Genomic DNA, 16714 nt, shown 5'->3' with positions numbered 1-16714 from the left:
TTCATTGTAAATTGATTATTAAATTGTTTGATTAGGGTTTATACATAATTTCCGTGACAGAGTGCAAGATAGATCCTTTAATCTTACTGCTGGAGCTGCTAGTTTGCTAGTTTCAAATGATGAATAAACAGCAAGCACAAACTATGCAAAAGCGGCATTCCTTCCGGTGCACTCAGTGTCCGAATTCACTACTCGTTTTCATTCATATTTTTATTTATTTATTATTCTTAGTCTCTTCTTCTTCTTCTTCTTCTGGTGTTTCATGGCGGTTTGGCAAACCAGCGAAAAAGGTGCATTACCGCCACCTACTGATCTGGAGTGTGCCTAAATTTGGAAGAAAGAAATACAGGGGGAAAAATAAAAACACCTAGATTCTATCTATTGCTCCTGTGTTTTTCAGGTATTTAAACATATTTTCTTGCTCTCTTGATTGCCTCGACCCATTTCCAAACAATACTTTTAAAGAAATATTATCAACTCCCAGCCATCCTAATTCTTGAATTAATTGAAATCTCTCCATTTCATATGCAGAGCACTCAAAAAGAATATGTTTCACTGTTTCTAATTCTCCACATTTGTCACACTTTCCCGATTCATGCTTACCTATTTTATAAAGACTATAGTTTAATGCTGTATGTCCAATTCTTAGTCTTGGTAAGATGACATCTTTCTTCCTATTTCCGTATCTTTTCCTCTCGTTTCCAACACACTCCTGAATCTGGAAAAGATGTCTTCCTTTAGACCCATTATCCCATAACTTTTGCCATTTCTTACTTACTTCAAATGATATCACTCTCTTGAATTCAGCTTTACTTAAAGCTAACTTAATTTCTATTTGTGGATGATTTAATGCTTTCTTTGCTAGCAAGTCTACTTCCTCATTTCCATCCACACCCACATGTGCAGACACCCAGAGGAATTGTACCTCTATCCTTAACTGCCTTATTCTAAACAAGCTGGTCTCTTCAAAGAACAGGTTGAAAAATCAAGCCTACGATTCATGCTCCAAAAGTTTCAGGTTCCAAAACCTTAGTAAAGTTATGTGTTCACATATTTTGTTTTTCATTTTTGTTTGTTTTTTCGATTATGTGTCATTAATAAAGGTGTCATTTCAGGTTTCCTAGGTCAGTTTGTTAATTCTGCTCAATAACTACACTCTTAAAAATAAAGGTGCTTCACGATGCCATAGAATAACCTTTTTTGTCTAAATGGTTCCATAAAGAACCTTTAACATCTGAAGAACCTTTCTGTTTCACAAATGGTTCTTTGTGGTGAAAAAAGGTTCATCAGATTACAAAAAGGTAAGAAAGAGATGGTTCTTTAAAGAACCAGACGAGTCTGCTTACAAACAGGAGGTCGAGCAGCTGGCTGTCTGGTGCAGTCTCAACAACCTGGCGCTCAACACGCTAAAAACTGTGGAGATGACCGTGGACTTCAGGAGAAACCCCTCTGCACTCCCCCCACTCACCATCATGGACAGCACTGTGACTGCAGTGGAGTCATTCAGGTTCCTGGGCATGGAAACTGAAATGAGGTAATAACTGTGCATATTGTGCAATGTTTGCATAGAATGTATGGTTTTCCATGCTGCTGCTTCTTCTTCTTCGTCCCCACCTTATTTTCTGATCCCTTGACCATAGCTGAATATCAACATTTGTAATATTTAGTCAGTCAAAACAGTTTAAGGTTAATTGCTCTAATTTTGTGTCTCTGGAAATCAGTGATCTGTGACACTGTATTATGTTGAATATTAAATTTTTTGTGTCTATTTGGTAATGAGGGATTTGTGAGCATATTATTGTTTTAAGATTTGAGGAGTAAAACATATTGTTTTTATTTTTAAAGTAAAAAGATTTTTTATTTTTATATTCAATAATTCCATGAGTTAGATGCACATGTCAGACCTTTTTAGACATCGTTAAAACCTTATAGACACATTTCAGACATTATTGAAACCTGTAGACTAATTGAGGGAAATCCTTGGGTTTGAATTCACACTGTTGCTATTATGATATTAACAGTTAAACGTAGACATTAATATGGGTATATAAAATAAATGTACTGTTCAGATTAATCTTTTTTAGATTAATTATTCACTTATTTGACTATACTGTCATAAAAATTTAAATAGAACAGATAACTAAACTATTACAAATCCTTTTATTTAACTGAATTAAAGGTGAAATAAAATACATTTTAAACATTAGATTAAACGTAAATGAAAATTAGAAATCCTGCCTTTGTTACTTACTGAAATAATAATACATACTTTAAACTAAAGCTGAAAATAAATTAAAATATAATATTGTAGTACCTTATAAATTACAAAAAAAAAACTAATAAAAATGACAAAAGCACATAACAATTACTTTAAAACGGCTTAAACAAATTGTGACAATATTTTCAAGATATTTAAGCACATTTGTCCCTAAATTTTATTATCAGAATGTGTTTGTGCATTTAACTTTGTCGTTTTTTGTAAGCCTCATTATCCTGAAAGGTGATTCTCATGAAAAACTCATTTTAATTATATTACTTAAATGAGCATACTGTACATTGAAGACGATGCATCAAATACTGTCATGATGCATAAACACTTAACGATTTATTTATTTATTTATTCCACCACAGTTATGATAAATGGAAGGAATATGTGCTTCATTGCGTCCTTGTGAAAATAATGAATAAATGCCAGTGTGACTTTGTGTTGAATATGAAATAGTATTAGGATAATGACCTGGAAATGTCCAGAAAAAAAACACACAAAAAAACAAGTAAAAGCAAGTTTTATGATTTTTATGACAATTCCTGATTTAAGATGAGAGATTCTAAAGGTCATTTGCTTTTCAAAAACAAGCTTCTAGGATATAAATGGGTGGAGGAATATAAAGCCTCTTTCTTTCTTTCTTTCTTTCTCCAAAAAGCTTGTTGTTATCAGTAGGGTCAGACAGCCTTTAAAATAGAACAGTGATCACATGACTGCACTTTATATTGGCCTTTAAAATAATGCTGGCCTTTCGATAAAGTGTAAAGTTCTGATCAGTGGTCAATATGGATTTTTCTTAATTCTTAAAATATAGTCACCCTCGAGTCTCTCCCCCACAGTCTCTCTTTTGACTGTTACACACAGAGAGAAACACAAGCATTAGGTTTAAGTATGGAGGAATAACAGGCAAGCATCTTGAGTAAGACAACAGCACTTTCCTCTCAACAGTCTTCAAACATGATTTTGTTTTTAGGCAGCTAACAGGGATGCCCAAATGTACTGGTTGCAGCAGCTGCAGTTGAAACGTACGTTATACAGGGAGCAGCATGCTGAACATCTCTCCATACCCAGACCAGACAACCACAAATTGGAAAGCACCCCATCAGCAAACAACTGCCGTGGTAAGAGGCTGAAAGTCATTTACTGCATTATGGAAATTACACTGTTTATGAAATGTAATCTGAGGGAGAATGCACTTCATTTTTCAAAGTAAAGTTCAGTTGTTTGGCCAGTCATGTGATACTAAGTTAATAGAAAGTGAAAGATCAACAGACCCAGTCAGTTCTTGAGGATTATTTCAAAATGCTTGAAATCTGTGCACCAAAATAAAGTTTCTATTGCCAGAGGAATTACTTCACCTTTAAACTATTAAGATAAAACTTAAATAAAAAAAATTAGAAATGTTGCCTTGTTACAATTATTAAAAATAAATACAAATTAAAAACGAATAAACAGGTCAAAAGCACTTAACAATTACTAAAACGTAAACTAAAATTGAAATGAAATCTGAATTTTTTTTTTTTAAATTTTGCGTTGTGATATTTTCAGACAATTAAGCATATTTGTATCTACATTTTTATTATCAGAAAGAGTCTGTGCATTTAACTTTGTAGTTTTTTGTAAATCTCATCATCCTCAAAGGTGATTCTCATGAAAAACTACTGTACTACACTCTAAAAAGTGCTGGGTAAAATATCGACAAACCCAGCAATTGGGTTGTTTTGACCCAGTGGTTGGGTTACTACCCAGAAGGTTGGGTTAAACATTTAATCAAACCGCTGGGTCAAAACAGCCCAATTGCTGGGTTTGTCCCTATTTTACCCAGCACTGGGTTGTATTTAACTCAGCATTTTTTAGAGTGTACAATTTTACTATCTAAATGGGCATAAATTGAAGGCAATACAGCAAATACTACCATAATGTATAAACACTTAACAGTTTTTCTTTTTTTCTCTTTTAAACTGAAATAACAACTGACTTTTATCAATTCTTCTCAATACCCACGTTACACCCAAAACTGGTCTCCTACATCTGGTGTTTCAAATAAAATAATAATGTCCCAAAATAGAGGCCATTGTTACTAAATAATGTTACTAAAGCATAGGCTGAGCACATGGCAGAGACAGAGACAGAGACAGGAAGCAGAGCCAAGGATACAGGGAGGAAAGCACCAGATTAGCTGAAAGGAAGCTGCTGAGATTGACGAATCAGATCCCATGTTACTCGGCCACATTGTTATAGTTTAGTCATCCGTTGTAGCCACAGGAGGAGGTTGCAAAAGCTTAGTCTGATATTTTGTTTGTAGATAGATCATCAGGACTCCAGCTAGTTTGTGCATGTATTGTCTACCCTCATTCTGTTATCTGTCTTAGCAGGAGGGTGTGTAGACAGGAAATGTCCGGACTCCGGACTGGTAATCATCTGCAAACTTCAAGTAAACGTTTAGAAATTCTGGAAAAAGGGTGGGATGGATGTCGATATCCATCTTTTCTTTCTCACTCTGTTGCAGGACAGTTATGTTACTTTACTCTGGGTTGCAGCCTGTATCAGTGCTGCATAACACTTAAAGCTAACAATCTGAGGTTTGAGCTGAACACAAAATGACTGCTGAGCTCATTTCCCTTGTGTACTTAACATAAGAGGAGGCATTAAAATAACTAAGCAAAAAGCCATTATCCACTACATCTCATCTCTCTAACCATTCTATTTAACAAACATTATATAATGCTTCACGGACAAGTAATTCATATAGGCAATTTGAAACAAATATAGAAACATACATAGAGCATATTATGAAGTTTTACGAGAAACAATAATATATATTGAGTTACAAAAATATAGAGCATGTGGAACACCCCTGTGACAAACTCTTGCCCAATATTTTTCATATGCAAATTAACTTTTTTGCTAAATAAATAAATAAATAAATACATTTAAAAAATGCTTGTCAGAGTGTTGTTATTATAAACACTCTGTTATTATATATATATATATATATATATATATATATATATATATATATATATATATATATACAGAGGGACAAAAAAATATATTTCCCCACTGTATATATATTTGTTTTACTGAAATAAAGCTGATCAATTTTAATTATTAGATGAGAAATGTTAAGGCAACTAAATAAAATATTTTATTTTTATTTTAATAAAATAAATTTAAGTTGAAGTACTAAAATTACTAAAACTGAAATAAAGCTAAATATATATTTTAAAAAAAAACTAATGAAAAGGATAAAAGCACATAACAATTGCCAAATTATTAAATCTAAAATTAACTTTTTAACAGTTTTCAATTCAAAGTATTAATATAATAGTATATAAATAATACAAAAATAATACTGGCTTGCAGCAAAAGTGCCACGAATTAACTGCACATTTGTCTCAAATCGTTTTTTTAAAAATGTTTAAGGCCAAAAGAACTATATGCTTAATTGTAAAATTAGATTAAAAGTATAAAGGTAAAAATAAATTCTGGTCACTAAAAAAAATGTTATATGGTTGATGAAGTCTGGAACGTAATTTAAACTCTTTTTTGAGGCACCCAAAACGTTTGGCAATTACAGTGGAAATGTGGCAGCAGTACTTTGATACTAATTGCGTTATAGTGTATATCTGCTATATGCAGATAACTTAAATTAATTAGTTAATTGCAAGTTGTTCCTTGACTCAATGCATAATATACAATGCATAAATGCATCATTTCCAGGAATCCAAGTAGGATTGGGCGTCTTGTGCTAAAAGCACATTCATTACTTACATTCACAGACACCCGCTTTCAACCGCAAGCTCTGGTACAGGCGTTAAGAAACAGCTCTCGGATGAGAGTCAAATGCAGAAAATGAGGAAGTGAATGTCTGAGCAGCTGAATCTGTAGACATCTGGATAATTTCACCACCAGACAAATATAAACTAAAAAGATCTCAGAGACAGTATGGATATCTGTTTGTTTTACTCAGTGCTAGCTCGTGGTTAATTATTAGGAATTTCAGGCATGCAGAGGCATGTACCTCACCCTGTGATAAATAACATTGTGTGGTTCTGTCATTTGAAAAGAAATAGGTAGAGCAAGAAATACAAATATAGAATACAAAATAACGTACTACTTGGATCATTTTTCCCAGATAATTTCTCAGTATCTACGGAAGAGTCCATACATTATAATTTTTTTCTGTCTTACTCTACCATTCAGAAGTTTGGGGTCAGTAAGATTATTTCTCTTTTTGAAGAAATTAATAATTATAATTTGCAAGAATGCATTAAATTTATTAAAAAAAAATTACTACACTGATTCAATTTTTTTAAGTGCTTTATATTCATCCATTTATATTATTCATCAAAGAATCCTGAAAAAATATATCACAGTCTTCACAAAAATATTTATCAGCACAACTGTTTTCAACATTGATAATAAACAGAAATGTTTCTTGAGCAGCACATTTTTTGCATATTAGAATGATTTCTGAAAAGCTGAAAATTCAGCTTCGTCATCACAGGAATAAATTACATTTTAAAATATATGATTATATAGTTAAAATAGTTATTTTAAATTCTCAATATTACAGTTTTACTATATTTTTAATCAAATAAACGCAGCCCTGGCAAGCATAAGAGATTTCTTTGAAAAACATACAATTTACTGTGATCTCAGCTTAACAAAAAGTTGTTTACGAATGTTTTCTTACCAAACAAATAAGAAACAAGCAAGTCTCATTATCTGAAAGCATCTTGTTATTTTGGCCTATCGGATGTATTTAACACAGTGGGTTTAAACATACTTTCTGCCTTCTCTTACACAGCTGACTTCTTGCCCATGGTGAAGACGCCTTCTGGCCTGGTAGGTGAAGAAGCTGCCAGTCTGCCTGCACCAGGATTAAACAGCCCTCTCAATATGTCAATCAAACATCCACTAATTGAGCTACAGTGAGTACATGTGCTTTTGTTTATTCAATCTGTTCTCACAGAATGGATACTGGTATCAAGGGATATTTCTAAGGTCAAATGAAAAATGGTTCACGCTGGCAATCTGCGTAAGTGCCTTCCAAAAAAGCTGTGTTGTAATTTTTGTATTTCTCTAGAATTATTATTTTAGGGAAGTTAGACTCACAAGCGTATACGCCACTTCCTGGGATTTTATATACGAGAGTGAACAAGTTGTGTTATGAGGGGTTCTCATACTAGACAACATCAGATAAGAGAAAACAGTAATGAGATTTACACGCACACACATATATATATATATATATTATATTTCCCATGAGCTGATTCGCTACAATATAGTCTATCTAATATATGATTAGGAAGTCATATTAGTTTTCACATCTGTCTCAGTGAGAAAATGGGAAGTTGCTTCTATTTCTAAATAAAAACCCATAATGACTAAAACTATTTCGTCATCATCTGCAATGTCAAAAATGATTAAACTGATTACATAACAAACATACAAAGGAGCCTGTTAAAAAAAAAAATTCTTAGGCAAAGCATAGCTAATGCTATTACTCCAAACCAAACCAATCATAAGTTTTAAACTTCAGCACTTGTCTTGCACCAGCTGAGCTATAACAGGATATTACCAACTCCATGCTTTACTGTAGGAATGCTGTTATTTGGACGGTGAGCTGTATATAATAAAAGGCAATACTTATTTTACAAATAAACCAAGAAAAATGGGCTTGTTTGATTCGCTGAATAATGTGGCCATTGTACATATAGTCTATCTAATATATGATTAGGAAGTCATATTAGTTTTCACATCTGTCTCAGTGAGAAAATGGGAAGTTGCTTCTATTTCTAAATAAAACCCATAATGACTAAAACTATTTCGTCATCATCTGCAATGTCAAAAATGATTAAACTGATTACATAACAAACATACAAAGGAGCCTGTTAAAAAAAAAAAATTCTTAGGCAAAGCATAGCTAATGCTATTACTCCAAACCAAACCAATCATAAGTTTTAAACTTCAGCACTTGTCTTGCACCAGCTGAGCTATAACAGGATATTACCACCTCCATGCTTTACTGTAGGAATGCTGTTATTTGGACGGTGAGCTGTATTGGATTTCCGCCAGAAATATAGTTTGGTGTCGAGGCCAAATAATTCAATTTTAGTCTCATCTGCCTCAGAATCTTCAAGGTGTGTTTTGGCAAAGCTCAGTCGTGACTGCATGTGGCCTTTCTTGAGGAGTGGCTTTTTTCTTGCAACCCTCCCATACAAGCCACATTTGTGGAGAATTTGTGATATTTTTGACACATGCACACAATGACCACTCTTCGTCATAAATTCCTACAACTGCTTCAGAGTTGCTGTAGGCCTCTTGATCTTAGTAGCCTCTTTGACCAGTTTCCTCCTGGCTCTTTCATCCAGTTTGGAGCGACATTCTGATCCAGGGAGGGTCTGTGTTGTACCAAATACCTTCCACTTCTCAATAATAGACTTCACTGTGCTTCTAGGTATTGATAAAGCCTTTGAAAACATTTTTGTATCCATCTCCTGACTTGTGCCTGTCCACAACTTTATCCCGGAGATCTTTTGACAGTGCATGCCATCCATAGTTGATTGTTTGCTTCAGTTGCACTACCACGGACTGAAATGCTGCAGGAAAGCTCTTTTCATGCTGAGCTAATCAAAATGACCACAGCTGATCACGGTTGAAAGTCAAATGGCTTTTTGAAGGTATTTAGAAGGTGATTATTTGTGATTGTTTTAAAGGGGGTGATTCTTTTTCTATACCCACTGTAAAGCTTGACATGAAAATAGTCAGATTGTTTTTTAAATATAACAGTTTATTGAAACTTTAGATGAAATCTTAAAAGAAAAAAGCATATAAATATTATATAAGCATATAAATACATATAAATATCAATTGTCAATCTATATCTTCCAATCTTACTAATATTTCTTAAATTATATTTAAGTGCTTAGTTTTTGTGGTCAAAGCTCTGTTGTACAATGCAATTCAGTACAATGATGATTGAGAGATGAACGGTAATAAATGTTCCTCAAAAACCTGAACCATATTTGATATTCACATTTTAGCATTATTCATCTAAAAAGTGATATATGGACAATCAAGTAAACCGAGTTGCTTCATTTGTTCTTATGCTTACTTTTATAAAAATCAATATAGATTTCATAGCAAAAAGACATGTAAACCACGACCTGAAGGGGGTTGTTTTTAGAATTATACTAGAAGACATCAATCAGATGACAGAAAGAATGTAGTAGATTGTTTACAACAGGTTTTGCAGCAAAGTTTGATCGTGTTAAAAATTTAGAGGCCTTAGAAATCAGATATGATCCAGTAGGCTTTACAGGCTTAAGTGATTCGACTTTCACCTGATGGTAAATATGGTCAATAATTAGATGCCCAATTAAACCCTACAGACTTAAATTAGAGGGACCAAGCCATGTCTAGAGACTACAGTCGCCTCTGTTAATTTAAGCCACTAAGCAACCACCCAGAACACCCTAGCAACCATCCACGACACGCTTAGCATCATTTGACAAGTTTTGCATTTGGCCTTTTTCTTCCGAAAATGTAGTTGTTATTGTGAGTCATTTCTTCAGTGGTTTCTCTGTGTTTGATTTACAGGAACACAATGCACAGTTTCCGTAACCGGCACTCACAGGAAATTAGACAAAGTGTTTTCCATTTTGGCGACCCAACTGACACCCAAAAAACATCCTCATCTAAGACATCCAGTAAGAACCACAACTTTGTCACTAGAAAAATAATAAACAATTGTTTCAGATTTAAGTGCTCATGGCCACTGTCCTCCTTAGCTTTATCGGTTCCCACACCCGGTTCTTCTCAAAGCCCAGAATCCCCTGCTAATGCCAGGTCTAAGCATGATCTCGCCACCATTTCACCAATCAGAAAGAATAGCAAAGAAAAGTCCAAACCGCTGGAGCTCAAGGACACATCTCGACTTCAACATGAAAAACTGGCTGAAGAGGTCAAAGCGCAGAAGGTAAAGTGAGGATGTTAATCACCACTTCAGCTTCTCATATACAGTAAAATTAATCAACTGAAACCCGCATATGTATGTGTTGTCAGGAGTTGGTGTCGCTGTTACATAAGGTGCTGGAAGCTGCTCAGCTGGAGAAACGCACCTGTGCTCAGTTTCTAGCCGCGGAGGGGGAGCAGGAGCGCTTGGAGCTCCTCAGACATGGTGAGCGGCGTGCGGCCAAACTGCGAGACCATCTGGAGTCCCGGCAGCAAGAGAACGAGAACCTACGGAGGGATCTGAACCTGAGGGACGCCCATATAGCTGAACTCCAGGAGAGTGTCCAGCTCCTGATACAAAAGAATCAATCCAAACAGGAAGTGATACTGAAGCTGTCTGAGAAGTTAGCAGTCTGTGGAGAAGACAAGCAGTGCTCCAATGGGCTGCGGTCAGAGGCCTTAAAACAGCTAACAATTGAGAATGAGAATTTGAAAGTGAGAAAATAAAGCATTTTTACATCAAAATATTGTTTTACTATATAATATAAATATATATGGATACATTGATCAAAAGTGACAGTAAAAAACATTTACAATGTAAAAATATATTTATATTTTAGATAAAAGCTTTTGAATTTTCTAATCAGCAAAGAATCCTGAAAAAAAAAATGTTTCCACTAAAATATTGATATGGGACAACAGTACAGCTTTTCTACATAATAAACTGAAAATTCAGTTTTGCCATCACAGGAATAAATGACATTTTAAAATATATTAAAAAAGAAAACAGTTATTTTAAATTGTAATAGTAGTTTATATTATTACTGTTTTTACTGAATTTTTTTATCATATGCAGCCTTTGTGAGCATAAGAGATACATACAAAAAACTTACCAACCCCAAACTTCTGAATGGTAGTGGATATAACTTATAATTTAAATGTGCATTATTTCAGGATGATTTGAAGGCATATAAAACTCAGAACCAGTACCTAAACTCTGAAATCTACCATCTAACGACGCTTTGGAGAAAAAGTTCAGAACGGGAGCAAAGTCTGATAGTAAAGGTAAATAATTTTTTTGTTTCTTGCACCAAAAACAGACACATTTTTTGCTACTGTCTTTACCCTTTGTGCTGATTGGCTAATCTAAACATTAAATGGCTCTTTATGAACTGAGAGATTTGAGTTTTGAAAGTTAGAGTATGTTCACTTCCATATCAAAAGATCAAGGGAAATTACATTTTTGTGATATAAACGCTTTCAAATTGGTCCGAGCCATTTGTGATGGTAATCTGAGATAGTAAACATCATGAATGTGGGATTTAGTGTTGTTACTGTGTGTGTGTGTGTGTGTGTGTGTGTGTGTGTGTGTGAAAGTCTGATAGTAAAGGTAAATAATTTTTTTGTTTCTTGCACCAAAAACAGACACATTTTTTGCTACTGTCTTTACCCTTTGTGCTGATTGGCTAATCTAAACATTAAATGGCTCTTTATGAACTGAGAGATTTGAGTTTTGAAAGTTAGAGTATGTTCACTTCCATATCAAAAGATCAAGGGAAATTACATTTTTGTGATATAAATGCTTTCAAATTGGTCCGAGCCATTTGTGATGGTAATCTGAGATAGTAAACATCATGAATGTGGGATTTAGTGTTGTTACTGTGTGTGTGTGTGTGTGTGTGTGCGCGCGCGTTTTTGTGACAAATGAGGACATACATTTGTATAATAACAAAGGTATGACATAGGTATTACAAGGAGAAGGTGACTTTTCAGGACGTGTGTGTGTGTGTGCCAGTGTGCTGTTCTGGAGGCCAATAGCAGTCAGATGGAAAGCAGATACCTGGGAATCCTCCAGAAACTCCAGGAGAGTAAGGAATTGAATCCGGAGCAGAGGGAAGCAGTCAAGAAGGTGGTTAAGGATGCAGTTCGGGCAGACCTGAGCACTGCTATTAAACTAAACTCAGTAAGGTAAACACAGTCCCATCAGTTCACCCCAAATGCAAATTCTGTCATCATTTATTCACCCTGTTCTTTTCATCTGTGGAGCTCTCAAATCACATTCATCCTTGCGCACATTCATCATAGAAGTGTAAATCATTCCAGACTTTATTTTTGGATGGAAATGGATGGCTAAAGTTCATAGCAGACATCCTTGAGATTCATAAAAGAATGTCTTAGTTGCTTAGATAAGTCTCCTGCTAAAAAAAAGCATATAGAGCTTCAGTGAAATAACATTTATTAGAGAGCATAGAGTAAAGGTATTTTCACACCAAGAATAACTATGATGACTACTATATTGACATCCACTCAAATGCACAATATTGTTCTGTTTATTATAAGTATGTGCTGCAGTTTTGTCATCTGCTACTTTAAATTCTGACTGGCTATCAGTGTTTTCATTGCTCATCAGCTGTAAAACATCATTTTAAAAGTTATTCCAACAATATAATTATTCTGCCATTATTGTTGTGGTGTGGACTCTGCTATTCTTCTACATTTAGAACAAATTTTAAAACTATCTTTATCATTATCGTTACAGTTATCATAACGGTTATCATTCTTGGTGTGAATGAGTCTTAAATTATAAAACAGTTTCACATATAAATGTTTGTTCAAGTTCTATTTATGTTGGAACTCACAGTTCCCGACATTCCACAGGGATTACGATGAATATGGATTTAAGATTGCAGTGGACTACAAAATTGAGGACCTGAAGCTGCTTGCTAAGATCCAGGCCCTGGAGATCCGATCCCAAAACCTGCTGAACCAGGAGGAATGCGATGTGCCATTGTTGGCTCGTTGCGCTCAGCTCCTGTTTGGACGCCCTGAAGGAGAACTGTCTTCATCCACAGAATTGAAGAATCTACTCCGGATGGGCTTACCGCGCGAGTACCGTGCAAGGGCTTGGCGTTTTATGATACAGACTAGGACCAAGTCTCTAAAAGAGCGTCATCCTGACCACTATCAGGAGCTGTGCGAGAAGAGCAGAACCTCACCTCACCTGGTGCCCAGACAGATCCAGCTGGACCTGGATCGTACGCTGACCTCCAATCAATACTTTTCCCCTCCTTCAAGCCCCTTGATTCAGAAGCTGGAGAGAGTTCTGCAGGCGTTCTCATGGCAAAACCCCACAATCGGCTACGTCCAGGGACTCAACAGGTAATTAGCCATCATAGACAAAAAAAGAGAGAGAATTGGCTTTGATTAGAAGTGATTATAGAACTAATGTGAGTAGTATTAGTAATGGCCTATCACAAGAGCTTTTTGGCTAAATATGCCACTTTTGTTTTAAAATATAATGGGGTATTGAATGTAACGCATGTTACAAAAAATAAGAAGTGTCACATTTTGCCAGATTTACTTACATGACCACTTTATAAAAATGTCTTTATTTAATACATTTATTTTTAAATATAAAATGTATCAAATGTATTACATAATTAAAGTTTCGATATTATTTAAAATATTATTTAAAATATGAATTTTTAAATAGGTCAGTCAGTCAGTATTTATTATATACTTTATTAAAACTTGCTGTTTATTGTCAGGTTCAAATTTGATTTTCAATCCCAGATTGTTAGTGTGGTCTCAGACTTTTGTACACTACTGTTTTTTTTTTTTGTAAGATGTAAGTCTCTTATTTCTTATAATTTATCATATAATTATATAATATCAAAATGATGATGTCATTTATTTCACTTAAGTAAAATTGAAATCTCATATAATTAAAAATATCATATTTATATTCAGATAATATATTTGTATTAAATGTATCATTTGTCTAAATATTAAATATAAATAAGTTAAATCTATTTAAGTTAAATCTATTAACTAAAGTTAAATCTAAATGTCAATTTTTATATATATAATGCATGAGGTAACAGAAGACAAAATAATTCTTGCTAAATATGGCAAAATAATTTTACATTTAATGACATAATTGAATCCACCCCTTCCTGATTACCAAACTGTAGCAATCATTAAACAGAAATTTCATATTTTACCTTCAGTCTACATGCAAAGTGATATTTGCCTCATCTGACTGCCATGCTGCACACTGGCAACAAACTATTTTAATACCAATTTGAAGCTGACCTTAAATGGACCATAACATGTAATGTACTGACATCTGGTGGTCAGTTGCTGATCAACAACTTTCTGATGGAGGGTACCTTACAGGCTAAATAGAGTGAAGTGTAGGTTTACTGTTATAGCCACAATATCTATATGGAAAAAGAAAGCTAAATAACACCAACGATGCCACTGTGTGCAGACTGGCAGCCATAGCTCTGCTGGTACTACAGGATGAGGAAGATGCCTTCTGGTGCTTGGTAGTGATTGTGGACTATATCATGCCTCACAATTACTACACTAAAGACCTGGTGGGCTGTCAGGTGAGAACTGCATTAATCCTAAATCCTAAAACTTTCTGCTTATTTTCAATCCCAGAGTTTCAGTGTGGTCTCAGACTTTTATACACTACTGTTTTCAAATGTTTGGAAGCAAGTAAAAACAGTAATATTCAGAAATATTTTTCAATATTCTCTTCTTTCAATCTCTCCAGGCCGACCAGTGTGTACTAAAGGACCTCATGTCTGAGAAGCTGCCTCGACTCACGGCCCATCTTGAAGCGCTAAAAGTAGACGTGTCCCTCATCACTGTTGAATGGTTTCTGGTGTTGTTCGTTGAGAGTCTGCCTACACGCATACTGTTTAAAGTATGGGACGCCTTCCTGTATGAAGGCATAAAGGTACCATAAAAGATTCTGGGAAATGTTGTATAGATCAATACCTGGTTCTCTAATAGTTTGAATTTTTTTGGATTCTCCACTAAATATTTGTTTGTAACAGTTTTGTTTGTAATATGACCTCATATTGAGCCTGATCCAGTTGTGTAAAAAAAAAAACTAAATTTCCCAACATTTTCACAAACATTGCAAGCCTACAGGCCAACTATGAGGAAATAACAATGGACCAAATCCCTCATTCATCTGTTTCACAGGTGATATTCCGATATGCATTGGCACTTTTCAAATACAGAGAGGAAGGCATCTTAAAGATCAATGACAGTGTTGAGATGTACCAGTATCTCCGCATCTTCCCCAACACCATCGTAGATGGAAGGTAAGATGAAGGATCAAAAAACCAAGAGAGAAAGTAGAGTAAGAAAAAAAACATTAAATATAGATAAAATATACAGGTGCATCTCAATAAATTAGAATTGTTGGCCTTCTGGAAAGTATGTTCATTTACTGTACATGTACTCAATACTTGGTAGGGGCTCCTTTTGCTTTAATTACTGCCTCAATTCGGCGTGGCATAGAGGTGATCAGTTTGTGGCACTGCTGAGGTGCTGTTAAATAGTATATATTAGTAAATCTAAATGTATACCTATATATACACTGAACAAAATTAGAAACTTAACACTTTTGTTTTTGCCCCCATTTGTCATGAGTACACAAAAAGCCTATTTCTCTCAAATATTGTTCACAAATCTGTCTAAATCTGTGTTAGTGAGCACTTCTCCTTTGCCGAGATAATCCATCCACCCATTCATGCCTTATACTCATGCATATATTATTCATGGTTACTACTTTCAAGCATTATAATGACTTTTAAACAGTCATAAAAGGACGTACAGACACATACATTACCAACACAAAGATTTGACTCTTTAAAGATATCAGCAAGTATTATAATGTATTGTTTATGTTATAAACAAACAATGGACAATGTATTAAGCATCATGAATATCTGTATGACACTGTAATACCTATAGAACACATTTTACACACTTAAAAATAATTATTATTTACAAGCAAATTAGTGAAAAATATAAAATATTGATGCATAATAATTTTTTATTGTAATTTAAATAGTATATATTAGTAAATCTAAATGTATACCTATATATACACTGAACAAAATTAGAAACTTAACACTTTTGTTTTTGCCCCCATTTGTCATGAGCTGAACTCAAAGATCTAAGACTTTTTCTATGTACACAAAAAGCCTATTTCTCTCAAATATTGTTCACAAATCTGTCTAAATCTGTGTTAGTGAGCACTTCTCCTTTGCCGAGATAATCCATCCACCTCACAGGTGTGGGATATCAAGATGCATGATTATTGCACAGGTGTGCCTTAGGCTGGCCACAATCTAAACTCTAAAATGTGCAGTTTTATCACACAGCACAATGTCACAGATGTCGCAAGTTTTGAGGGAGCGTGCAATTGGCATGCTGACTGCAGGAATGTCCACCAGAGCTGTTGCCCGTGAATTGAATGTTAATTTCTCTACCATAAGCCACCTCCAAAGCCGTTTCAGAGAATTTGGCAGCACATCCAACCGGCCTCACAACCGCAGACCGCGTGTAACCACACCAGCCCAGGACCTCCACATCCAGCATCTTCACCTCCAAGATCGTCTGAGACCAGCCACCTGGACAGCTGCTGCAACAATCGGTTTGCATAACCAAAGAATTTCT

The 16714-nt window shown here is 34.8% G+C and overlaps 1 protein-coding gene across 1 annotated transcript in view; it reads left to right on the top strand.

Moving 5' to 3' along the window:
* Positions 1-3036: 3036 nt before the first annotated feature.
* The window catches only part of LOC107551457 (TBC1 domain family member 2A-like), a 22782-nt gene continuing 9104 nt past the window's right edge, over positions 3037-16714 (top strand). Inside the window, exons 1-11 of the mRNA XM_016233060.1 lie at positions 3037-3387; positions 7080-7203; positions 9875-9984; positions 10066-10253; positions 10340-10723; positions 11183-11293; positions 12024-12196; positions 12887-13387; positions 14502-14622; positions 14793-14978; positions 15230-15351. Of these exons, the coding sequence (XP_016088546.1) occupies positions 3261-3387; positions 7080-7203; positions 9875-9984; positions 10066-10253; positions 10340-10723; positions 11183-11293; positions 12024-12196; positions 12887-13387; positions 14502-14622; positions 14793-14978; positions 15230-15351 (2147 nt within the window). The 5' untranslated portion in view covers positions 3037-3260. The remainder of the gene's footprint in view (positions 3388-7079; positions 7204-9874; positions 9985-10065; positions 10254-10339; positions 10724-11182; positions 11294-12023; positions 12197-12886; positions 13388-14501; positions 14623-14792; positions 14979-15229; positions 15352-16714) is intronic.

The sequence above is a fragment of the Sinocyclocheilus grahami genome, unplaced genomic scaffold (genome assembly GCF_001515645.1).
Source record: "Sinocyclocheilus grahami isolate Dianchi unplaced genomic scaffold, SAMN03320097.WGS_v1.1 scaffold424.1, whole genome shotgun sequence".
NCBI lineage: Eukaryota > Metazoa > Chordata > Actinopteri > Cypriniformes > Cyprinidae > Sinocyclocheilus > Sinocyclocheilus grahami.
Note: the sequence above shows the minus strand (reverse complement) of the source record. Positions and strands in the feature narration are given on the sequence as shown.